Consider the following 27,782-nt stretch of genomic DNA (forward strand, 5'->3'; position numbering starts at 1 on the left):
GTAAACCTAATATTCGCTTCTGTGTCAACCATGAAAATGGGCGCAGTTCGTTCCTCCGAAATTTCGGTACATATATTTGAAACTACACTACTAAATATCCCAGAAGACTGTAATTCGAATTTTCCATTTTGTTGCAAATGAAGAGGACCCGTATAGTAAGACATACGCGTGGACCCGCGACGCACCACTGGTTAAGGTTCAGGGTGCTGATATAACGTGCACTAAATATATATGCAGCGACATAGAACAAATATTGAACAGTCCTCAGCACTCCGCTTCTCCCGTTCTTCCATCGTCACAGGCACTATACAGTCGATGGAATGCTCTATGCCAGGCATGTCCAACTTCAAACAGGTTGTGATCGACGTTTCAGTGTCAAAACGGTCAAAACTGCCAGTGATCTACCACCCCCTCCTAACATCGTACCTCGCTTTAAGCAAAAATATTGATAAAAATAACACGACACATGATGTTTGTTATAAAAGCAACATACATTGAAAGTACAGACTACTTTAACACGTGTTTTCCTTTCAAAATCTGAATATAATCATATTATATTACAAGTGAATTTATATGCTTTTCACGTATAATTTCCTTATAGGCCTATGAGATCGACGAAAAATCGTCCCGCGATCGACGCGTTGGACATGCCTGCACTATGCCACTCACTTCCTACATTGCGCCCTTGCGGATTCCAGAGAATCTCGGAGAAAAATGAGTTGTACATATTCGCATGCAAACTTTCTCTCACGCAGATTGTTGCAAATTTAACTGACTCGATCTGTACCTCAGCGACCATTAGCTGATATGCAGAAGGAAGTACTGTCGAGTGATGTAGAGCGGCAACTGAACTTCTGAGATTGCTTCTCCCATCAGTAAACATAACGTACATGTAAACACCAAATACGTTGACCTAACGGTACGGTAACGTTCTAGTCTTGCATTCTGGAGGAACCAGGCTCGAATCTGGGCCCGAATGCCGACTATCCTGATTGAAGTTTCTCTTGATTTTCCTCAGTTTTTCATGCTTAGCCTCCTACCGCTTCCTTGAAAATCCTTCCTAATTGATCATTCAACTTATCAGTACGTGCTGTACGAGTATAATGAAGATACTGACTGGGTCGTAAGATAAAACATATACACAATTAAAAAATCAGACAAAAAAGATATTTTGTTGTTGGAGGCCTCTTCCGACAGCGGTGATGATGACGATGACGCGAGGTTTCTAGTTGGGAGCAGAATATCGCAATTGAATGTAAAGTTTTGAAAGCTTTATGTCAACCGATGCTAAAATATATTATAAATATGTGAACTTCATTTGCATTGGAACGGTAAACCAAAATACGAAGGTGGCGCGACGTGTTGCGTTGTGAATTCAAAATAATACAGTATTATAGAATAACTACTGTATTCATTAGCTGGAGGTTAAGTCTTTTATTAAGTATTCAAAGGAAGAAGCATGGTGTCTGCGTTATCGTTTACAAAATAAACTGAAAGAGGTCTCTACTTTTCTTGAACGGACCACGCACGGCCGCGTTGCTAGGAGACAAGAATTGAAAATGCTGCCGAAAGAGGCCAGGCGCTTCGCGGAACCAGAGTGTGTCAGTTGAGCTTTGTGGTGTGATCTGCAGCTGACTGCTGCGGCCGTAGGGATGGTGCTGCAGGTAGGTAAAGGTATGGCAGCATCGATCTCGAGAGTTGGGCGTGACAGATTTGCCGCGAACATATGTCTTACACAGGTCTTGACACCAGGGGTTCACGAAGTTTCTATGTGTTATGTTGGGTAACCTCTCAAGTATCGACAGATTCAATAGCAGAAGATGGAGGAAATAGCAGAAAGATGAATGCTTAAAGAGCAAATAATGAAAACACAGGTGTTCATAGCGAGACCAGTCGGTAGCGAATAGTTAGCTATCAGGACTAATAGATTTTTTTACTTTTGTTTTGAAGCGCTTTCGCGTCCCTGCGGAATGCTTATTAAATTCCCACCGACGCCTCCGACCGTCTGTTACCTGGAACACATCGACCAACGCTTAGTGAATGATAATGAAATCCGATATTTTGGAGTTTGACTAAAATCTCATTCCACCTTTTGTTAGAACCTGACAATAAGGCGCACTTTACACGGTGATCTACATGCTTTTCTGCGCACATCCCGAACTGAACTCAGTAAATGTTTATCAGAGTTTTTTTTTATTATTATGCTTCTTTACAATCTACATCATTACAGAGTATTAAGTAAATGTGCTGTAGGGGGTTAGCTTGCAAGGGAAACATCCAGTGATATTTCTCCTACATGTAGTCTAGTTCATTAATTGATGATGTCTTGGGGCCATGTTCTGTTCAGTCTTCTTGTCACTGGACATTTGGTGTATAGCTCTTCTATTAATTCGTTGGGATGGTTTACATTTTGGTTTTTGTACCTTTCAGCCATTCTTAGTATTTCATTTCTGACGAAGGGTATCTTTAGGTCGTTATGGAGTGTAAAGTTCCTCACACACCATGGCGTGTCTGCAATTGCCCTTAGTGTTTATTGATTGGAATTTCTGGATGAGATTGATTGTCGACGGCTTTGCACATCCCCAGAGTTGAAGACAATAGGACCAAATAGGTTTCAATATAGCTTTGTATAGTTGTATTTTGTTAGTCATATAGAGCTTTGATTTTCTATTGAGAAGCCAATATATTTGATGATATTTCATGTCAAGTTGTTTTCTTTTAGTTTGGATGTGTTTTCTACGAGTAAGCCTTTGATCGAAGCGGTCTCCGTAGTCTAGAGGTAACGTTCCCACGTCATGACTCGTAGTACGCGGGTTCAAATACCCGGCGGAGGTCGTCGAATTTTTAAGGGCGGAAAAATTCAGGGAACAAGTCCTCCGGGAGGGACTTTAAGCCGTGGGTCCCGTGTCGTAGCTTTACGGCACGTAAAAGAACCTCATATCTCCAAAGGATGTCACTGAGCCAAATTAACGGACGTTTCCCGCCCAACAACAGTCTCTAATACTTCTGGTAGATGGGGGAAGCATTATAGATACCTCTCAGCTAGTAGAGCCGGTCTCGCTGGCTGGGCGGGACTGATGGTAAGCACCAGTACCGGTAGGATATAGAGACTGGTAGAAATCATAGAGGGAAGCACAATGGACCAATACAGGTCTCAGTGCATGGGGAAACCCACCCTCTCCAATAACTAACTAACTAACTATGCCTTTGATCGAGGTGGAGGCCGAGATACTTTGTTTCTGTGGCTGTAGGTATTTGCACTTGTTCAGTGTTACTTGTGGGATCATTTCGTGACTCGTGGTGAATGTCATCTGGACAGACATCGTTTGATTAACCGTTGTTCGCCAAGTAGTGTACCAGTCGCTAGGTAAATTAAGGTGATTTTGCAGGTTTTGGGACTCTGTTAGCGGGTTTTCAGTGATAGCAACGAGAGCCGCGTCATCAGCGAAAGATGCTATCTTGGTGTTTCGGTTTCAGGTAATCAGCTGTGTATATCGTAAATAGCAGTGGCCCCAGGACACTGCCTTGTGGGACTCCGGATATAATAGGATATAGATTGGATTTTTGGTCTGAGTGCTTGACGGAGAAGTACTGTTGGAGAGGTATGATTTTAGAAGGAGATAATAATTTTGAGACAGAGAGTTTTTAATTTGAAGAGTAAGCCTTGGTGCCATATTTTGTCAAAGGCTTGGGATATATCAAGAAATGCAGCGTTACAGAATTTCTTTTCCCCGAGACTACTGGAGATTCCATTTACAATTCTGTGAACTTGATGGGTTTGTAGAGTGCCATTCACGAAATCCGAAGTGATGAGTTGGGAAGTATTGTTAATAGCTCATGATCTGCGTATATCCTTTGAAGGAAAAGTCTTTCCAAAACTTTACTGGTGACAGGCAGCAGACTAATGGGTCTGTAAGACGATAGTTCTTGTGGGGGCTTTCCAGGTTTGTGTATCATTATTATTTCGGCGAATTTCCAAGTTGTAGGGAAATAGGAGACCCTTAATATGGCATTGAATATGATGCATAGTAGAACGATAGTTTTTTCAGAAATGCTTTTAATATCTATACAGTGATCAAGTCATATCCTGGGGCCTTGCGTGGGTTGAGTCGATTCATGTCTTCCTTCACTTCCTTAGGAGAGAAAGCTTTTATGGGCAGAGACATTTGGCAAGGGGTATTGAGGGAGTCTTCTATTTCTTTATCTTCGTCATCTGGTTCCGTTTTGAAGACTTCAGTTAAGTGTGAAGCAAACATGTCAGCTTTTTCTCTGCTTGAGTGAGCCCAGTGCCCGTTAGGTTTTCGAATTGGAGGAACATGCACTTATGGTCTTTTTAGTTTTTGAGTCGCTTTCCACAGTGTATGTGATCGTTCACAGAAAGATTGGTGATATGATGTTCGAAGGTGTTGTTTTGAGCATCCCTAAAGAGCCTTTTTTAGTTCTCTGCTTAGTCTGTTGTAGATATGTTGATCCACAACGTTTCGTGACCTTTGCCAAATTCGTCTAGCTTAACGTTTTCGGCAACTAGTTGACGAATGTACAGAGGTATGTCCGTGGTGTTTGTCTCAGTCTGTCTGCTTTGCGGGGTTGATTTCCAGGCTGCATCCTGCACCAGTCTGGTGAAGTGCTACACAGCTTCATCAATATATCCTGGAGATTTTAGTCGCAGTTTGGGTCGATTTCCAGGTAGAATCCTGCACCAGGCTGGTGAAGTGCTGCGCTGCTTCACCAATGTCTTCTGGAGATTTCAGTCGCAGTTTGGGGTGATTTCCAGCTAGAATCCTGCACCAGTCTGGTGAAGGGCTGCGCTGCTTCACCAATGTCTTCTGGAGATTTCAGTCGCAGTTTGGGGTGATTTCCAGCTAGAATCCTGCACCAGTCTGGTGAAGGGCTGCGCTGCTTCACCAATGTCTTCTGGAGATTTCAGTCGCAGTTTGGGGTGATTTCCAGCTAGAATCCTGCACCAGTCTGGTGAAGGGCTGCGCTGCTTCACCAATGTCTTCTGGAGATTTCAGTCGCAGTTTGGGGTGATTTCCAGCTAGAATCCTGCACCAGTCTGGTGAAGGGCTGCGCTGCTTCACCAATGTCTTCTGGAGATTTCAGTCGCAGTTTGGGGTGATTTCCAGCTAGAATCCTGCACCAGTCTGGTGAAGGGCTGCGCTGCTTCACCAATGTCTTCTGGAGATTTCAGTCGCAGTTTGGGGTGATTTCCAGCTAGAATCCTGCACCAGTCTGGTGAAGGGCTGCGCTGCTTCACCAATGTCTTCTGGAGATTTCAGTCGCAGTTTGGGGTGATTTCCAGCTAGAATCCTGCACCAGTCTGGTGAAGGGCTGCGCTGCTTCACCAATGTCTTCTGGAGATTTCAGTCGCAGTTTGGGGTGATTTCCAGCTAGAATCCTGCACCAGTCTGGTGAAGGGCTGCGCTGCTTCACCAATGTCTTCTGGAGATTTCAGTCGCAGTTTGGGGTGATTTCCAGCTAGAATCCTGCACCAGTCTGGTGAAGGGCTGCGCTGCTTCACCAATGTCTTCTGGAGATTTCAGTCGCAGTTTGGGGTGATTTCCAGCTAGAATCCTGCACCAGTCTGGTGAAGGGCTGCGCTGCTTCACCAATGTCTTCTGGAGATTTCAGTCGCAGTTTGGGGTGATTTCCAGCTAGAATCCTGCACCAGTCTGGTGAAGGGCTGCGCTGCTTCACCAATGTCTTCTGGAGATTTCAGTCGCAGTTTGGGGTGATTTCCAGCTAGAATCCTGCACCAGTCTGGTGAAGGGCTGCGCTGCTTCACCAATGTCTTCTGGAGATTTCAGTCGCAGTTTGGGGTGATTTCCAGCTAGAATCCTGCACCAGTCTGGTGAAGGGCTGCGCTGCTTCACCAATGTCTTCTGGAGATTTCAGTCGCAGTTTGGGGTGATTTCCAGCTAGAATCCTGCACCAGTCTGGTGAAGGGCTGCGCTGCTTCACCAATGTCTTCTGGAGATTTCAGTCGCAGTTTGGGGTGATTTCCAGCTAGAATCCTGCACCAGTCTGGTGAAGGGCTGCGCTGCTTCACCAATGTCTTCTGGAGATTTCAGTCGCAGTTTGGGGTGATTTCCAGCTAGAATCCTGCACCAGTCTGGTGAAGGGCTGCGCTGCTTCACCAATGTCTTCTGGAGATTTCAGTCGCAGTTTGGGGTGATTTCCAGCTAGAATCCTGCACCAGTCTGGTGAAGGGCTGCGCTGCTTCACCAATGTCTTCTGGAGATTTCAGTCGCAGTTTGGGGTGATTTCCAGCTAGAATCCTGCACCAGTCTGGTGAAGGGCTGCGCTGCTTCACCAATGTCTTCTGGAGATTTCAGTCGCAGTTTGGGGTGATTTCCAGCTAGAATCCTGCACCAGTCTGGTGAAGGGCTGCGCTGCTTCACCAATGTCTTCTGGAGATTTCAGTCGCAGTTTGGGGTGATTTCCAGCTAGAATCCTGCACCAGTCTGGTGAAGGGCTGCGCTGCTTCACCAATGTCTTCTGGAGATTTCAGTCGCAGTTTGGGGTGATTTCCAGCTAGAATCCTGCACCAGTCTGGTGAAGGGCTGCGCTGCTTCACCAATGTCTTCTGGAGATTTCAGTCGCAGTTTGGGGTGATTTCCAGCTAGAATCCTGCACCAGTCTGGTGAAGGGCTGCGCTGCTTCACCAATGTCTTCTGGAGATTTCAGTCGCAGTTTGGGGTGATTTCCAGCTAGAATCCTGCACCAGTCTGGTGAAGGGCTGCGCTGCTTCACCAATGTCTTCTGGAGATTTCAGTCGCAGTTTGGGGTGATTTCCAGCTAGAATCCTGCACCAGTCTGGTGAAGGGCTGCGCTGCTTCACCAATGTCTTCTGGAGATTTCAGTCGCAGTTTGGGGTGATTTCCAGCTAGAATCCTGCACCAGTCTGGTGAAGGGCTGCGCTGCTTCACCAATGTCTTCTGGAGATTTCAGTCGCAGTTTGGGGTGATTTCCAGCTAGAATCCTGCACCAGTCTGGTGAAGGGCTGCGCTGCTTCACCAATGTCTTCTGGAGATTTCAGTCGCAGTTTGGGGTGATTTCCAGCTAGAATCCTGCACCAGTCTGGTGAAGGGCTGCGCTGCTTCACCAATGTCTTCTGGAGATTTCAGTCGCAGTTTGGGGTGATTTCCAGCTAGAATCCTGCACCAGTCTGGTGAAGGGCTGCGCTGCTTCACCAATGTCTTCTGGAGATTTCAGTCGCAGTTTGGGGTGATTTCCAGCTAGAATCCTGCACCAGTCTGGTGAAGGGCTGCGCTGCTTCACCAATGTCTTCTGGAGATTTCAGTCGCAGTTTGGGGTGATTTCCAGCTAGAATCCTGCACCAGTCTGGTGAAGGGCTGCGCTGCTTCACCAATGTCTTCTGGAGATTTCAGTCGCAGTTTGGGGTGATTTCCAGCTAGAATCCTGCACCAGTCTGGTGAAGGGCTGCGCTGCTTCACCAATGTCTTCTGGAGATTTCAGTCGCAGTTTGGGGTGATTTCCAGCTAGAATCCTGCACCAGTCTGGTGAAGGGCTGCGCTGCTTCACCAATGTCTTCTGGAGATTTCAGTCGCAGTTTGGGGTGATTTCCAGCTAGAATCCTGCACCAGTCTGGTGAAGGGCTGCGCTGCTTCACCAATGTCTTCTGGAGATTTCAGTCGCAGTTTGGGGTGATTTCCAGCTAGAATCCTGCACCAGTCTGGTGAAGGGCTGCGCTGCTTCACCAATGTCTTCTGGAGATTTCAGTCGCAGTTTGTTTTATCAATTCTCTATATGTATCTATTGTAAATGCGCTAACTCTGACAGTTTCATCTGGGAGGGTTTTGGTGTACTATGCTTCTTGTGCTGTTGCATCAGAAAGGTTTTTTATCATTTCCTTGAAATTTTTGACTCCGTAGATGAATATCGGAGGTGGTTTTGGTGTCTTTGGTGGATTATTAGTTCCATTTGTTTGAATATCATTGCTTTTGGTCGTGGTTGTTAGCGAGTTGTACCGGTTTTGTGCATTGGTTGGTGCGATTGTGGGAGTACTGGGTTCTTCATTTTGTTTTTCTCTCTTACGTTTCTTTGTTCCTTTGCTGCAGCGCTAGTTTCATGCTCGTAATTACTAGAGTCAGTATCTAGATCGTAGTTTTCAGCCGCTGCAGTTACATTCACTTTAGGAGGTTTTAGAATATTTTGGATACTGAAATTCTGATTACCTGGTTGGTGTGAGAAGGATGGTTGTTGTGACTGGTGATGTTGTAGGGGCTGATAAGGCGGTTGAATTTGTACCGCATTCGGTACATAGTGCCCTGGTTGTTGCCAGTACGTTTGGTTTTGAAATTTGGGATCTGCATATCCCATAGGCGGAAATTGTTGAGGTGTTGGGAACATGTCTAAGGGAATACTGAGACCAACTTCCTGGCTGATCCCTTATTATTGTTAATTCCTTCCTGAAGTATAAGTGTTGCACCAACTTCCTTGTATAACAATTAAAAAACTAGATAACGGTACCCTTTCGATGTCAGCGGCACTCTCAGCTGTTTTTGTTGTTGTAGAATCGTCCCGTGCAGGCACTGTAGCTACTGAACCACGCGGGAAGTGTGCAGAAAGCTTCGCGGTGCGCTTGTTAGCCGGAACAGTCGAACACTTCCGTACGCTAAGAAGCCCAAGTCTCTATTCACGTTTATCAGAGTGAAGAATGTTTCGAGCAGAACTTCTAGAGAAGAATGAAACAGATTTTATATCCAGTACACTTTCTCCTAAGACTTTCGGTTTTCGACATAATTAACCATTTGAAGCCCAGTGGTTACTATGTATACCACCTGTTTAAACATCCTAAAACGCTGCATTATGCCCGCACAGTATGTTTGTGTGTTTCATACGGTTCTCGCAGCAAATAGCGGTTATTTCCCTAAACAGCAGTAGCCGGTTTGGCTTTATAGCGGAAACGTAATATGTTTCCTGTGAGATACGAACTAAATGTTTCTATATTGTAGCATGTTGATCCGTTGTTAGGCAACGGCAGCGAAATAAGCAACTACAAAACAGCCGTTGCTAGGTAACGGCTTCTCCAACAGACACGAACGCAACAATTACACCGCAAAAATACACTGAACCAGGAGAAATGTTTTCAACGCGGTCCGTGTCGAGATGTTATAAGCGGAACAAGTAAGCAGTTAGTTAGCGAAGAGTTGGTTGGTGAGTCAGTGAGTTCGTAAATGGTTGAGGAGTGAGTTAGAGGACTGCTGTGGTTGAGCGCTTTTGACCTGTTGCAGCGTGAGGCTTAGTAGCTGTGGCCGGGAGTAGTTCAGGAACCCAGACGAAGGTTAACGTCCGCCGTAAGAAGCCGCTAGCAAGCAACGACTAATAGAGACTAACAGACTGAGAACACTATTCTGTGTGTGAGACAGTGATGTGTATAATGTGGTCATGAGTAGTATATTAAAGTTTTCCAAAAATCCAAACCCGAATATAGTCACTCCATCACGTTACAATATTATTTAGAAGAAATTCAGTCATTAAAGACTTGTGAACGAGAGGGCATAGGCTATGCGTATATTTCCTAACGATTTTATTGGTGAGGGGTTCTTGCACTTCGACGTTCTGTTCGCATGGAAAGACTCACCCGTCGCTGGACGTATTTCAGTGTTATTTGTCCTTGATGAAAAGAGATATCACTACAGTCGTAAATATATCTCACTTAAAAATAAAAATGTTCTCCTGTGTCGTACGTGGTCTATACAGTTCTAGCGTAAGTGCTGGATAGCTCAGTCAAAATAGCGACTAGACTACGAGTTGGACGACTGAGGAACTGGGATTCGATTCCCAGAAGAGGCAGGAGGTTTCTCTCTTCTCCAAATCATCCAGGCCGGCTGTATCCATTTCGCATCCATGGCTCTTTCTCCGCGCGCAGGGAGGCCGGGGCGTGAAGGTGACCGCTCATTTCCATCTATTGCGGAAGAGAAATGCACGGATTTTTTTATTTATTTGTATATTTATCTGAAGTTGATTCAACGACTCTGTCTGTAACTCTGGGTGAATAGCGTCGAATGATTGACTGAATAATTGGACGATTGAACAATGAATTAGAGAGAATATGAAAGAAAACGATCGTATCCTAAATTAAGGAGTTACTCTACTTCGGCATTTTCTTGGACCGACTGAGGAAAACCAAGAGAAACGTCGACCAAGACGGTCGATGTCGGGGCCTAGATTCGAACCGGCCACCTCGTGCAAGTCAGAAGCTTTACCGCTTTAACCAGTTCCCTCGTTAAAAATGCGTAGATCTCTACCTATACTCCCAATACATATTTATAGATCGGTGCATAATTAAACACAGGGTAATTTTTACCATTATCTCTCATATACAGAGAGTTTTTTTTAACTTTGTTGACTGGTGTGCTGCATGCCGTGATGCGCATACGAATTTTGTTTGGTAGGGAATCCTCGTGCCTGGTGGTCGATAACGTTTGGAATGAAGGGAAGTAATTAACGTGTGGACCGCTTGATGGCGCGGTCGGCAGTGCGACAGCCAAGAAGCAAGAACATAATTACTGAGAAGTTAGATGAGAGGGGCCAGACTTGAACATAACCTGTAAAATCACTGAAACGTCTAGCTCAAGAGAATTTAGTGTCAAAATCTAGTGCAAGAAGGGCAACACAATTGCTAAAGCTTAGACCCTAAGAAACAACCGTAATCGACGTACGCCTTGCAGCCGTGCGATCCATGCAGCAGGGTTTATTTTTGCAATTGTTTCTACAGCCTGTCGTCGAAGGTGAGATCGATCCGCAGTTGACATTCTTTTCCGGTGAAGCGTGGTTTCATTTGCAGGGATATGTAAATACACAAAATAGTCGCAGCTGAAGTTCACAGAATCCACATCTAACCCATGAAGTCCCGCTCCACCCAGTGATGTTGGTGTCTGGTGCGCCGTAAGTGCAAGACGGATTGTTAAGATAGCCACATATAGAAGGACAGCATTCTCAGTGCCTCATGTGGCATGTGAATTGTAACAACTTCATTCCGAACGTTATCGGCCGTCAGGCATGCTGATTCATCGGCTAAATTCGTATTCTTCTCACAGCCGGCAATGCACCGGTCGGCGTGAAGCGCAGAACCATGAAACCGGAAAACAAAGTAAAAATCCTTTGTGTGTGCGTGTGTCCAAAGAAACTGTCCTAACTTTTCCACCAGCTGCCTGTTTTTTCTTATAAACTTCGCCCTGAACGTAAAGCCAAATTTATAACATTTTTGTGTGTAACGAATCAACCGAACTGAATACAACTTTCACGCTTAGGTATGACCTTCACTTGTGTTTCTCAACCGGTAGAACACATCCCATTGGTAGCTCTTGACAGTCGGTAGGATGGGATGTGAGGTTTCGAAAATAATGATGAAGTCCGTGACACAGAAGCTTCCCTTCATTCTAAGCATTATCTCTTCATTATGCTGCACTATAATCGTATTTATCATAACAGAACCATACATTATTGTACATTGAAAAATAAAATATTCTAACAAAGTGTTCAATTGTTTAATTTTCCTTAAATGATTACTGTAATACTAAAATATACATAAATGTAAAACTGTACTTATTTTAAACAGAGAAACCGTGCTTTTACTTGTGGGACTACGATCTGACAAAAAACTGGTGGGACGTAGTATGCAAAAGGTTGAGAATCGCTGTTCTACATAACGTATACGAGTTTTATTTAATTTCATAAAGCTGCTAATTTTTACTGTCTTTAAGGGTTTCTTTCTTTCTTTCTTCCCTGGTAGGTTTGTATGTTTCCAATTTTCTGTATTAACACTTGGTCCACATCAGAGGAGCTGACCTGCCGATACAACTGTAATAGAAATGTGTCAATGAATGACGTCATTATGATTCAGATGGCGTGGTTCCTGCTGGCCCTGATCCTGTACTCTGAATCCCGGGTTCTTGTCAAGAGGAGCTTCAAGGATCAGTCCGTGAGGGGCTACCTTACTGAGGTGCTACGTTTCTTCATTTTGTATTCTAGGATTCTGAACCGATTTTACTAAAAGGGTTAAATACCCCAAGAACATACAGAAGTTACTTATTTACCTACTCACAGTTGGTAACTCTGATCTTGAGACTTACCACTTGAAAGTCTGAAAGTCTGTTTCCGCCCCTCATCCTTCACCCCATACGTGACAAGCTCTGATTGGCCAACTGTACTCACTTCCTTGCTTACTCCTTGGTTCAACCGACCTCAAACAACCTTGGCCTCATTTACGACAGATCCCCATATCCTCTATGTTTGCTTCTGTCTCCATCTCTTCACTTTCAGATCTCTGCATCTCAAGCTGGGCCCTTCCCAGTCTCCTTCTGCCTTTTGCCTTTCTTTCATAAATCTTGTTAGCCACCTTTGTTTGAGCCACTCTAATCTCATGTCACCAACCGCTCCATTCTTCTTTCTTTAATATCCAACAAGTTAATAATACTTTTCCGAATAAAAATTAACAGAAGAGAATCAATTTTCATACATGCCACCAGATCAGTTCCAGATTTTTAAATTACTCTGCATAATTCGATGCACTTGCAAAATCTTAAGCCTTCAAAGGACAGTGCTTTAACATTAAAAACTGTCTGTTTTGCCCCAGTACTGTATTTATGGGTTTCGTATAATATACTAAATACGAACTGTGTTTAGTCCCGGAACAGCACTAATTGTTTGGTCTTTATAATAGGAAGAAGGTGCTTACTGTGAGGTATAAACTAATTTTTTGTCTTGTATTATTAAAATGAACAGGTTACGGTAGCCGAGCGGTCTAAGGCATGAACTGTCCTCGCTCGGAAGCCGGGATCGTGGGTTCAAATCCCACTCAGGGCATTGATGTTTGGTGTGTTTAGGTAATGACCTTGCGACGGGCCAGTGACTCGTGCAAGGAGTCCTACCGTCTGCGAAATTATTAAAATAAACGAAAACCTCGACACCCGTATAAGAGTATAAGAGGAACGGATGAAAAAAAAAAGAAAAAGAAAAAAAGAAGAATTTTTGAAATGAATTTGAGGCTTCAGAGGGTTATTCGTATACTGTATGTCTCTCACGATCACTATGGAGTGAACATAACACGTGCTGGTCACGTAGAAGTGAAGTGCTCATTTGACTCATGGCCTCACAGTGAAACTTCACGCACCCCTTACCAACAGCATCTTACATCACTGTATATCTGAAAAATCGTATTAACGTGCACTTATAAACACGTGATACCGAAATGTTTTCATTTTAAACAAACTTTATTCGGATTGCGATGTTCTGAGGCGTAATACCATACTCTTTCGTACCATTTTTTCCCCCAAATTTGGGGGACGGGCTGATAATGAGTCCACACTAGTGGGTCTATGGTACCAATCCCGAATGATAGATGCATATTGAGTATTTGATGGAATTAGGATTGACAGAAGAAACCGAAGTACTCGGAGAAAACCTACCTCAGTGCCACTTTTTCTTTTAATTTGCAAAGTGGAGGACGGAGACCAGCTGGGCTCACTCGGCACGTCGGCCACTAATTGGTCTATTGTGCCTGCCCAGGTGATTATGATGTTGCAGAATTTGGTGGAATGAAGATTGGCAAGGGAAACCGAAGTACCCGGAGAAAACCTGCCCCAGTGCCACTTTGTTCACCACAAATCCCACATGACCTGACCTGGGATCGAACCCGGCCCGCCGAGATGGGAAGCCGAGTTTGGTACCAAGCTGCTGCCTACACCTGCCCTGGAGTCAGAGGCAGGCGTAGGCAACGGCCTGTAAGACATCTCAGAAGACAGTAGTCATAATATTGAAGTCAGACCTGTGGAGGTGATACATGCGCACACAACATTTGTCGCGAAAACCTGAGCTGCAAAGATCGCTTTGGGAAATTAAGAGTAGATGAGAGGTTAATACAGTATGCGCCAAAAATACAGTACTTAAATGAAAAGACGTCCTGTTGATACCACTGTCTATTCATGTGAAGGCCCCTTGCACGACAGAACCTTCTCAAATCCTGAAGAAATGGTCCGATCACCATCTCCCTGTAGCGTTCTTGGGTGATGGTAAGAGCATTGCCTTCCTCATCCTCAGTGAAGTAGGGGCCTAATATACCGTGTGCTGAGACGGCACACCATATTGTCACACGTGTACTATGTAGTGGTTTCTGAATGATAACATCTGGCTGCTCAAAGCCAAGGAAGGGAGATGTCTGGCAACCACTTCCTTATGAGTGGAAATAATACTCAACAATGAATACTTTTCCTCCATCGAGAGACCCATTTCCAACAACTGCACAACACAACTTCCTTTTCATTACTGGGAACACGTGCTGCTGGAGCTATGCCCCGCTGACAAATGCACATGTGCTTTCGAGATGCGCAAGTTTAAGTACTGCATTTTTGGTGCATACTGTATTTAACTATATCGTAAAGAGACGTACGTGGTGTGGACTGGATTTAACTGACTCAGGATGGGGTTCACTTGTGGATGTGATCCGGTTTTGTCTATGTTCACCTCTTTTAGTGATTTTATTCTGTGAAGTAGGTTACCAGTCTACTTACAGTTAATTAGTATAATCAATAATTAGATTTTCTATAGCAAGTAATGGATTTGATGAAGCTATGTTTTAGTCAGTAAAATATCTAGGCCTACACTTGGATGCTAAACTGACATGGAAACAACATCTCACAAAAAAGAAAAAACAAATAAACATCAAGACAATGGAGCTACAGTGGTTACTGGGAAGAAATTCACGACTATCTATAGACAACAAACTTCTAATATATAAAACAATTATCAAACCAATCTGGACATATGGACTAGAATTATGGGGCTGATCAACAAAATCAAATGTTGCAATCATTCAAAGATCTTAATCCAAGATACTCCATCAAATTGTTAATGCTCCCTGGTACGTAACAAACCATACACTACATACAGATCTACAGGTACCAACCGTGCAGGAAGCAATACGCAAGAAAGCCATCACACATCATAACTCCATAGAAAACCACCCCAATCAGCTCATGGAACAACTCCTGGAACCAGTAAGCAACAAAAGACTCAAAAAACTGTGGCCAAGTGAACTACTCTTAAGTTAATGTATAGATACTAATTATAGATTATACAGGTGATTTCGCTGGATATCAACCTGTTCATGCCACTAGTCATTAGTATATCTAATGAGTAATCAGCACTTTAGCTTATAGAATTGTGTAATATTCTGATTGCTAAAATCTAAAATAATAAAAAAAATGTTTTAGCCATCAATTAAGCAAATATACTACGTTATTAAAGCGCACGTCTGCGTATTATGAATTAGGCTTTCCGTATGTTTACGTTCTCTTTTACAACTATTTGTATGTACGTTCTATATGCAATGAAGTTAGAAGTGTGTTGATTGCTGTCATCTGGGATTTGATGGCCTTTAATATGGTTGTTATTTACCAGCATTTTGGAGGAACCTATTGCCTACATCATAACCCTGAAGGTAGTCACGTTGAGGATAGAGACAGCAGTAGATAATTTCCGACGTTTCGCAGGACCTGTGCCTTCATCTCCAGGTCTACCCTGAACATGGAGGCAGTGGTAGTTATTTAATGTTTCGGAGGAAACTACTGCGCCCACCTTCAGCGTTTATACCCTGAAAGTAGACATCTAGAATATTGAGATAGCAGTAGATGGTTACCAACGTTTCGGAGGAGTATGTTGCTTTCGACATCAGGATTACATGCCTACATTTCCCAGAAGACAGTACTCACTGCCGCGAGAACGTAACATCTCACAGCAAATATGTTAACTACGAGAACTTCTGTTGGCAGCGCACATGTTGGTGGAACGAGATCTGTAAGGAGGAGTTCCAGACGCTGTTCCGATGTAAGTGCCCTTTGTGGTCGTATTGCCGAAGTCCCGGACGGTATTACAACGCTTTCTGCACCATGACGGGCGTTGGTTACATTTGGACGCAGCCGGATCGAAACTGGGGAGTCCCGATAGGTGTGTGGAAGAGGACCGATGAACAGAGTTCCCGCTCGCAGAGCAACAGTCAGTAACCACATGATGTCAGGTGTCTCCTAGCAACACTCCAAAACCCGTGTCAGTTGAATATGTTTCTCTGGCGTAGCAACAGGCCATAGGAATTCAAGCGCTGTATTCATTATAAATGTAATGGCGATAAAGATTTTGATTTTTATTTTGATTTACCTATTCACGTTGACGAGTACAACTCAATACTATGAACGAGGCTACGGCCGCCAAAACACAACAATATAACCAGTGCCTAAATCTGGAACTCAGTCGTGAGGTATGACAAAGAGGGCCGGGACGAAAATGCAGGGGCGACACATTTTACAGCCCATTTATTTGACTTTTGTTAATTTTATTGTTCGTTTGCTCATATCGTGACCAGTAATTGGCAGTCATCTACGCATGTTAAGACTGTGAAATGCAGACTGGCAATATCGACTAATTCTGTAATCTGAAGCTGGCAGTGACACCCGAACTCCTGTGCGCAAGTGCAGAAACATGTGTATCAAACTGTTATCTTAAGAAATGGGATGCCAATGACAGCTTTTGTAACTGTGTCAGGGAATTTCGTGTTACCGATTTCGACGAAGTTTGGAGGGGACGGGGGGGGGGGCAGAATTTTCTTATAGTCTGGGGCTACATGTGGGCTAGTGCGGCCATTGCAATTACACCTAGTATGGTGGAAACATTCGTTACCAGACTGGGTTTATGTACATAGGCTAGAGCTTGCAGCCTGCAAGTGCTGGAAATATGCTCTTCTTACCATCCCTATTGGTTGCAACGTGTTTATCTGGCATAACAGCAGGTCGCATAGTCTACCAACACACTATAGACCCTAGAGCAATGTTTCACAAACTGTATTGCCTGAAACCCCAAGGTTACGCAAAGAAGTGCCAAGGGTTCTGGGAGAAAATACAGTATAATGATGGTCTAAGTAATTTTAAAATGCATTTGACATCACAACAACATAATTAAATTACATTACTTCGTTACTTTTGTACTAGTTCTGGACAACAAATGTATTGTCACGTAATATGTGTGACTATAGACTGAGTTTCTGATAATTGAAATTATTGACCAGTTGTACATATGACTGATAAGTACAGCACCAATGCTAATCTCCACAATTTGCAAATCACCATAGCACCCACTAAGCCCTTTACAGCCTGCTGTCTTCACCAGCCATCCCCTGGCAACTGCTTCTAACAGTGGAGATTCTTCAGCTTCATGCGCGCAAGTCCACTGCTCTAGAACATTCAAGATAAAACGTATAAGTTTGTAGAACAATGTTAAATTTTGGTATTTCCTTCATATTTCAATTTTGATTTTTTACAAAAATCTATAGTTCGAGGCAGATGCACGTCCTTCCTGCTTCTAGTGCCCATGGATACCAAGTATGTCCTTCTGTAAACTTATAACAGTTACATGATATGAAATTCAAAAGATAAAATTGTTTGCTATAGTATTAAAATTCCTCTGTTTATATTATTTATTATTAATGAAGTTAAGAAAAATAAAAGGCTGGACAAACAAATACAGTCATCTAGTGCATTTAAATGCATGAACGCAGCCAAGTTCTACCAGGAGTACTTAGGATAACAGTGTTCTTAACCCATGTCATATTTGCATGTTAAATAAGTGTAAAGTATTGCTAAAATATTCAGTAGCTTCTTTTAAAGGAGAACTTATGTGTTTTAGAAAACTTTAGAAAATTCAGCAATTCCCTCAGGCAGATCACTTTCCCTTTGATGTGAACCAATAAGCTGATACATCATTCTGTAATAAGAATTATACTGAATCAATGTCATTCAAGACAGGAGAAGGCTGATCCATGGGGGAAGGAATAAGAGTGTGAGTTAATGTTTCATTTGTAATGGACTTGTATTTATGTTTAATTCGCTTAGTGGGGGGTGGAGTCCAGGTGGGTCCACTTGGCACGGTGGCCGCAGATTGGCCTATGGTACCTGTTCCGAGTGATTATGATGATGGAATATAATTGGTGGAATGAAGATTGGCAGGGGAAACCAAAGTACTCAGAGAAAACCTGCCCCAGCGCCACTTTGTCCACTTCAAATCCCACTTGACCAGACCCGGGATCGAACCCAGGCAGCCGCGGTGGGAAGCCAGCAACTAACAGCTTGAGCTATGGTGCGGCCTTGTATTTATGCTTATCTTGTACTTCTGTTATATTCTGGGCAGGCAGGTTGCTATGCTGGTTGCAAATTTCACATTAAACTCTCAGCAGCTACTTACAGATGTATGGCAGTATGTTGCTGGTAGAATAAAAATATTGTGAAAGATATTGAATTCTAGATTTTAAAGGTTACAATTGGTTAATAAAATCTGATTCTAAAACATTTGTTACTGTTTTAAAAAGGGCCCATTTCACTTCAACAGTATGTTATTTTCAAGAGTCACTGTAAGTGAAATTTTAAACATATTTTTATTGAAGTTTTACATAAAATAGAAACAACTTACAGCTTATTTAATATTGAACCTCTCAGTTTTGAGGCCAAAGCTGTTTGTTAAATTCTGCACTTAAAAGTGATGCCAATATTAAGCAACAGTATGAGTGGTCTTATACTCGTATCTGTTTCAAGCTCACTGCTTTTAACCTTGCACTAGAGGTCAGATTGCCTCAGGATTTTATTTTTAAGCCTACACTCTTGTTTAGTATGTCCTTAAAGGTATTCTTAACACAAAATCTAATATTAGACCCTCTCTGAAAAAGTCTACTAAAAATTAAACTTTTGCTCCACTAGTAAGATTTGAGGTTTTGCTCCACTTGTTTCACATATATTGAACCTTTACCTTTTATGAGATTAGAAAATAACCCTGACACCCAAATACGAACTGTGAATACATTTGAATGGAGTACTGTTGTTGCTTCAGTTCACATAACTTCGCTGCTTGGAAAGAAGAGCTTAAGTCAATACAAATTACATTTGACTAAAGCCAGTCTTACTGAGCACCAAAGACATGATTTTACACCCAAGTGGTGTGCTACAGAGACAAGCTCCTTTAAGAAAGATTAGACATTCTGTACTCCACTATACCTATTAAGTTACATTTTACCAAAATTATCACTATATATGGATAGAGAGTATGTTTTCTTGCTTTGTACAAATAATACTGTCACATATGTGACTATAGATGAGGTTTGGATTGGTGATTTGATTTACTGCACACTTTTAACACATGACTCATGACTACACTTTACAGTTCACTGTTACACACAGTGTTCTCAATCTGTTAGTCTCCACTAGTCATTGCCTGGTAACAGCTTCCAATGACGGACATTCCCCTAACTCTGGATTTCTGAACTATCGCTGTGCCTCAGCTACTAGCTTCTAATAACAACAGCACACAACTGAACTGCAGTTCTCTGACTGCTCACTAATTCACCAACCAACACTTCACTTCCCTGCACTGCACTGCACTGCACTGCACTAAATCCCAGACTGGCAGCCATCTCACACCTACCTCCTACTCTTCTGATTGACTCCAACTCAACTGTCTAAACTCTAGACCTGTCCTGCCTATAACACCTTGGCACAGACTGCATAGAAAACACCGTTCCTTGTTGTAGTTCACTTGTTGCATGTGAACATGTTTGTGTTGTGATCATTGTTTATAGTCATTACTTAGCAATGGTCTACATAATAACTGATCAGCAGATGTTTCGCCTGACTACATAAATGCCCAAGGCATGTAAAAGAGAAGCAATGGCACTTATTTTGTATTTAGGGACATTAAAAAACTGTTCAGTTCTTATTACTAATGTCTGTTTTTTTGTCTATCCATTGACAAGTATCAGCATCCAAACTACAGCATCATTTCCAATGATGTTCAGTGTGGTAGACTTGTGCTACTTTTTGGAACTTACAATAATTTTGCTCTCCTACAGATTCAGTTACAGGAATTATACATATTTAACCAAAGATTCATGTCCAACAGATGAATAATCTGCCGCTTCAATCACCTGGACAACTGACAGATGCAACAAAGTGTTAAAAGGCCACTAAGTGGCCACCTCTAGCCCCATTTTTCCCTTCTCTCCTCACAAAACCACTAAACCATCTAGCCAATTTTAATGGCGAGTAAACCATTGCAGTATTTTGAGTTTCCTTTATGGTCAGCAAGATGCACTAAACAGTCTTGAAAGGAGATGAATTGGAAGGTGAGACGTTTATATAGTTTCATCTCTTGCCTCCGCCAGCATTTTACAGAAATGTTCATGCATACCATTCTGGGCTCACACTGTAGTCTAGTCCAGACCCCTTTGGGTAGAATGTGCTACATAAATAATGACAAAAAAGTCTAATTCACATACCCATGCCTTGTAGCAAAAGCTCTCATAAGCCTCAAGACAGTGTGCCCATGCCTGCCTTACAAGCATATAGACAGCAGCTAGTGACAGTACTGCTTCCTTATCTAGATTTTAAGGTGAATGTAAATGCGAAAATAATGTTGTTGTGTGTTAAACTACCCATGTCTCAAAACTTTTGTAGTTACCCATGTAATTACACTTCATACAAGAATTATTGGACACACTATATAAAATGAGCCATTATTATGGGAAAATACCACACACATCAGCACATGACAGTGAAATTTTTCAAACTGCTATGCTCTTCTTTAGTATACAACATGCCCTGAATTATAAAAGGAATCTGTTCTTAAAAATGTAATTTAATGAACCAATTATCCCACTTTTTCTGCCCTTGTTATAAGTGAAGATGCATTCCCAAGAAAATTTTTTGGTCCAAAGTTGTAATAAAATCAAACTTCATTTTACTCATCTAAAACTGAAAGGAAATAGCAACCTACATCACTGACGCGTGTGCACAGAATATTCAAGGGACATCTACATATCTTCCTATACCACTAGCACACACACACGTGATGTTTGAATTTCTTAATAACCATTTCTTACATTTACATTTATTTTCATTTCATGGATCCGATCACCCCCCCCCCCATAGGGTTGGATATAAAACATGTCACATATTACAAATTCATGATAACTACACATCATACATCCTTGGTCCAATAAAATATATAATCAGGCCTCATGCAGATAACTCAAGTTGTCAAGACAACACACATGGGCCATATAAAAACCACTGTCAAATTCACACCTTGCCATTCCACACACACTGGCAGGCCATATCATCAATACAGTTTCATTATAAGATATTAAAATTCATAACAAACACAGATATCATACATGCTGCCACACTTACAACAAGCAAGTCTCAACAACGTATAATACAAGCACACAGACCATTTATTAACTACTAACTTTTGAGCCCCTTGCATGGTCAACAAATTCATCAGTAGAGTAAAATACACTACTTTGCAAATAATTTCGTAACACAAACCTAAATTGCTTTTTATCATTTTTTAAAACTGTGATATTTGACAGCAGAGTGTTAAATAGCTTGACACCTGAATAATACACCCCTCTCTGATAGGATGATGAATGTGTTGAAGGTACATGAAGGTGGTCATTCCTTCTGGTACCAATGACATATACAGAGTTATTTGTCTGACACTTATCCAAATCATTAACAGCAAATATCATCAATGAGAGCAAATATACACATGGGATTTGTAGTATGACAAGCTTTTTAAATAAATCTCTGCATGTATGAGTTGGGCCCACTCCCATCATCATTCTTATTGTTATTTTCTTTTGTATAACAAAGACCTTATGACTGTGTGATGTATTTCACCAATGAATGATAATATGCATAATATACAGCTTTAAGACTATTAATATTTAATATATGGGATAATTTTTGCATTAGAAGACCAACTGTGCTCAACTTTTGAAGCAAAAAATTTACATGTCCCTTAGAAGTCAGATGATTATCCAGCTGTAAACCGAGAAATTTTATCGTTTCTACTTCTTTCAGCATTTTGTTAAAAAACAATATATATAGAGGGTAGCTCATAGCTGCTGTTGGGGTGAATTTTATCATTTTTGTTTAATCCAGATTTAACACAATTTGATTATTTTGAAACCATGTAAACATACAATTAAAAACAACATCCAATTTTATTTTTAAATTACAGTAGTCTTTAGCTCTGCAAAGAATACTGGTGTCATCTGCAAACACAATAACTTCAGAAATTTTACTTATTTAAAAGGGGGAAATCATTTATGTATACATTAAAGAGCAAGGGTCCCTACACCAATCCCTGAGGCACACCACATCTAACAATTTTCCAGTTGGAATATTGTTTATTATTTATATAATTTAACTCCACTCTTCGCCTCCTATATTGGAGGTAAGATTTAAACCATTGCAATAATACACCCTGCACTCCATAGCAATGTAGTTTCATTAACAGAAGTTCATGATAGACGCAGTCAAACACCTTGGCTATATCACAAAATATACCAGTTACATACTCTTTTGTATTCCAAGCTGTAAGTATTACATTGGTTAATTTATATATATCATCTTCAGCTGATAATCCCTTTCAGAATCCATACTGCTCAGAAAGTATTATTTTATGTTCTACGATATGATCATTTAGTCTTCTAAAAATTGATGTTCAAAAACAATGCAAACCCAGATACTATAGATATTGGCTGATAGTTACTAATAGCCTTTTCCCCTCTTCTGTGTACTGGATTAATAATTGCATATTTTAATCTTTCTGGATATAGACCCATGGTTAATGGCTTATTAATTACGTAAGTTAGAGGTTTACTAATTTGTTGTCTGCACAGCTTTATAATTTTATTAGTTATGCCATCATAACCTGAAGAGTATTTTTGATTTTAATTTGTTAATTATACTAATTGTTTCCTCTTTTGCAACTAAATTAAAATTCATGTTTGGAAAATCATTAGGGAAATGAGTACAAGTATGTATGTATGTAAGTATAACATTGCAGTATAAACATTAGTTTTCTTAATATTAAGATTTTCTGTTATTGATGTGAAATATTTATTAAAACTATGAGCAACTTCATCAATATTTATTTTTTACTATTATTTTGAAAAGTTTGTGGTAGACATTCTTTATAATTATTGTTATTCCTCCCTGATTCAATGTTGATAATGTTCCAGGTAGTTTTTATTTTGTTTTTGGCTGATGTAATTAACTGATTATAACATTTCCTTTTAGCTTCTCTTATTACTCTTCTTAATATGATGCAGTAGGATTTATGGTATGATTTAAACAAATAGTTGTAACTGTTCCTACAGAGAATGAACAAAGTTTCCTTCCGTCTGCAGGAGGTACGTATACCAGTTGTTATCCAGCCATTATCCTTGAGTTTATTTGTTACATTTTGCTTCGGAAAGCATGACTCATAGATAAGTGAAGATTTGTTTAAAAATGAATTGAATACTTCGTTTACATCATTAAGTTTATATATATTTTCCCATTTTCATTAGATAGTTTATTAAGAAATTGTGCAATTGAATCTTCATTTACTAAGCTTGTTGTGATTCTCTGCACTTCTTTCTTCTCCAGGTTATCGATATTTTTTAGTACAAGACACTGAGCATCGTGATCTGCTAGTCCATTACTAATAGAGATAACTTCATATGAATTTATCCTTGCATTAAGTAAAAAAAGTAAAGTTAACCCTGTAACAGGCTGTGAAGGCCCATAGGGTTGTGAGACACTGAGGGTCCCACATTTTCTAGACAGTCGACTCACAGATGGCAGCAAGGTTGTCAGCTTGATATGCCGGCCACCCTTTACTCCCCAGGAAGATTATTGGTTAATTCCTGGTACTCATTTCTGTTGGAAGCTGAGTCGACCCCAGGGCCATAGTGCAGCCAGAAGTATTAGGTCAATTGAAAAAATCGATTGAACTCATCGGGACTTGAACCCACAACTTTCTGGCTTGTAGCATAGTGCCTCAATCAACTACACCAGCACGTGGCCCTTTATCCTTGCATTATGAATTGCAGAGCTCTTGGTCTCAGTTATTCTAGTTGGGAACTGTACTGTATGGAATATATTATATGATTGCAACAGCACTAGTAGCTCTGTTTTACGTGTTGCCTCTCAAAAAAAAATTATGTTAAAATCACCACATATTATAAATTCAATTTTTGGTTTATAGAGTAGTTTGAGTACCTTATCCAAGTTATTTACAAAGTACTCAAAATTCCCACAAGGTGACATATATATATATATACACAGATCAAATATGTTTATTTTAGCTATCGAAATCTTAAGTGTACAGATTTCTATGTTCATATCATCACAGAACTGTGCTAAATTAATAGCAATAAATTTTATATCTGATCTTATATAAATACAAACACCTCTTCCTTGATGAGTCGTATGGGCATACTTTGTTCCCAGTACATAGTTCTGGAAATTGCTGTATAATAGTTTCTGGTTTGACATGTGATGCTCAGATAAGCATATTAAGTGTGGATTTATATTATTGCTTACTATTGAACACTTCAATTCATCGGTTTTGCCACCAAGACCTCTGATAGTCTTCCGTCCACTTGTGGAATCGATGCCACATCGAGTTGCTGCACTTTGCCGGGCTAGAGGGGGTCCTACATGATACTAGGTACCTATCCCATGACTTTTGGCACTTCAGTGTATTTCCACACTTGTCTGTGTAGGCAGAGGCCTTGACATACTGATCCCTATCCAAGGAGTTCTACAAAATATTAAAAGAATTCATTACTCAACTAATTCTGAATTGGAACAGGCCAGAGAGTTGAATCTGTGACAGCTGAAAAAGTATCTTTCTCCACCAGACATTATTTTCATATACTTTCCAATGCATAACTTTATATTTCCACAAAAAAAATTCTCATATAAGTATGTCAAAGAACTTTGCACTTGAACACCAAGTTGAGTGTTTGGTATATGGAGATCAAGGTATAACCACGAACTTTATAAATTATATCATGAACCAGATATAGTGAAGGTGATCAAAGGAGGGCAGTCCAGATGGCCAGGAGAATGCAGGAGCAGAACCCTTGCAGGAAGTTAACTCTGCATAAACTCGAGGGTACTTGACGAGTACCTGCTATCAGGTGGCCGGATTCAGTTCGAGAAGATTTGAAGATAATGAGGGTCAGAAATTGGAGACGAAAGTCACGGGATCAGAACCAATGGAGAGCAATAACAAAGGAGGCAAGGTTCATAATGGATTATAACACCTGTAGAAGAAACGAAGAAAAAGTAAAAATAATTATACTCCATTATTTGCTTCACACTTTAATTGTAAATCTCGTTTTCAAACTTGTAACTTAAAAAACTTTAAATTAGGAAAACATATTATGCTGTTTTCATTTGTAAAGATTTTGTGGTACAGAATCTTAAATACCGTGGTCTTGCATACAGCTTTACATATTTTTCTATGAAGTGAATTACTTCACAGTGAATCAGCTTTTTAAGATTCTTGAATATAATGCTCATGTTACAAACAAAGACTGAAAAGATGAGTTGAATTTAATTATGGATGTCTTATAGTACAAGGATGGGAAAGTAAGGTCATATTTTGCAGAAGCAGTTCTCATAATTATTAGAACACATCAATATTGAACCACTGTAGCAGCTGACAGAGGCATTAACATCTTATAACAATTAACATTCTTGAGGAGACACCTGTACAAGTAACCAATTTAAGTTAAAAAAGTCACTATGACATAATATTCACACTAATTTTGCAGACCTAATTAATACTGACAGTATACAAATATAGGTCATTCAGTTATTTTATTGTAATCATATTTAGCCAGTTTCAAGTTATACCTTTCAATAATTATTCATTCAACAGGGAAACAAAAAGCAGGAACAGGTTTCATTCACCTTCAGTCCTAGTTCTTACGTATCTCTACTACATCCTTTTGCCAGACATCTTGCTTCTTTTACACTTAAAATATGAATGTGACAAAGTAAATTAAATTCTCATAAAAATAATGTCCACTCAGCTCAGTGGTGGGAAACACATGCCTTATGCAGAAGTGAAAATTACTTTCAGTAACATACTCGGATCAGCACGCAACTCACCAATGAACGGAATGAAGATTTGTGCTTATAACATCTGTACAGCTGTTCTCTATTTCAAAACCAAGATGTAGGTTTCTTTCAGAAGCATTAGATAAGAACACTGAAAATAAATAAAACAATTCAAGAATGACTATCTTATGTTGGCTTAATTCAGTGTGTTAGGGGTGACTGTTACCAAATAACTTCAGTGTTACAATATTATGAAAATAGGGCTGTACAAAACAGTGTTTCATAAAACTCACAAATGGCGTATTTTATGGAAACAAAATTTGTATATACATTACACAAAATATCATAGTTATAATATTCCATTAAATTGTGTAAATATACAACTTTTGGGAGTATTTATTGTGACAGCTGAGAAATTAATTAATATCATGAAGTGAAGTGGTATTTCTGAATGGTCAGTGTTTACAAAAATATATCAATCTTTATAACACAGTTGTCATATAAAATATTACTGAAATCTGTTAACTAAAACTGATATGCCTCTAAACTTTCTTCACTTAACTCCTGCTAAGATTACCATGGGCAAAAAGTCACGATCTCCATATACATACGTAAGGGGTGGGCCTAACTGCTGGACCTTGCGCTGTGACCTTCAATGATTTATTGGCATTAGCCTCCCCATTAGTAGTTCAGTAAATGGACTTTTCCTTATAAGCTGTTCTTAAGCTAAAAAATGTACAAATAGCTACAGCTCATATAGATCCATCACATATGTAGACTGTTGTGTTAAAAATGTAAATCAATTGAGAATACACCAATGCACATCAGTTATTTATATTTAATGTCACAAACCTATTTTCAAGTCCCTTTTAAGGATATATATCCAAAATTGTGCTTCACATATTAATATTTCATTATGAATACAACAGACAGAAAATTTTCTCCATTAAAATTACAAACATGAAAGTCGAATGACCTCAAGCAGTACAGACCCGAGTTCTCATCTGACAGCATGGAAAGAATTGCCAATTGACTTTTTTTCAATACCAAGAACAAGGTGTGAACTTGAGAAAAAATTTTTCATGTGTGTTATTTACAATTTGAGTGCTTGACATTCTATATTTTAGACCATACTCCTGTGATTTTTCCTTCAAACTTTGGGAGTCTGACTCAAAAATACTAAAGCTCCATGCCTATCCCATTTTCATCAACCTGCATGTATGGAACTGAACATAACAAAATGGGAGGACAATGTATTGGATTCTGCAACTACTATGAGGAGTCTCTGATCATTCCATCCAGTTTTTGGTCACTCTGATTGAAGAATAATCATGCTGCATTCTTATCCCATTTTCCAAAACTTGTGGGTGTGTGAAATTGAAGTAAAGTATACTGAATTCGACACTTACCATGAGAATCACCTTTAGAGAATGCAACCTAAGTACTGTCACATTAGCACTTACCCACCCCCTCATCAAACAGCATCAACAAGTTGGTAACATAAAATAACAACAGAACTTAATGCGCATAAAAATGTTTACAATAAACACTATTATGCTGCTCGGCTTACTTTTGACTTTAGTTTGGAATATGTGTATACACTGCAGACATACATGCACAAAAAGACATACCAGCAGAATTTACAGCCCACAGCTGTGGACATAATATCTTACATCCTAGATATATACTTACATGAATCTTTGCTTTAATACATCCTTTTCTTCTCATTTCAGAAGTTTGTGTATTAGCCCCAAAAATAAGATTTGCCTAAACTGATTTTTATCATGGGAGGTGAAGGGAGAGGGGGTCTAGCCT

General features: G+C 40.4%; 1 protein-coding gene across 1 annotated transcript; it reads left to right on the forward strand.

The window, feature by feature from the left end:
- The first annotated feature begins 1,578 nt into the window (after nt 1-1,578).
- On the forward strand, nt 1,579-16,821 carry LOC111869155. The gene is made up of 3 exons (XM_023860420.2): nt 1,579-1,664; nt 11,873-11,971; nt 15,798-16,821. The coding sequence occupies exons 1-3, from the start codon at nt 1,653-1,655 to the stop codon at nt 16,026-16,028; spliced, it is 342 nt and encodes a 113-aa protein (XP_023716188.1). The 5' UTR covers nt 1,579-1,652; the 3' UTR covers nt 16,029-16,821.
- The last annotated feature ends 10,961 nt before the right edge of the window (nt 16,822-27,782 follow it).

This window comes from Cryptotermes secundus, unplaced genomic scaffold (assembly GCF_002891405.2).
Source record: "Cryptotermes secundus unplaced genomic scaffold, Csec_1.0 scaffold947, whole genome shotgun sequence".
NCBI lineage: Eukaryota > Metazoa > Arthropoda > Insecta > Blattodea > Kalotermitidae > Cryptotermes > Cryptotermes secundus.

What these genes read in the sequence shown, in the direction of transcription:
- LOC111869155 (XM_023860420.2), top strand. An exon ending in TGAGGGGCTACCTTACTGAG is followed by an intron (nt 11,972 to 15,797) that starts GTGCTACGTTTC and finishes TTCTGTTGGCAG; the next exon opens with CGCACATGTTGGTGGAACGA.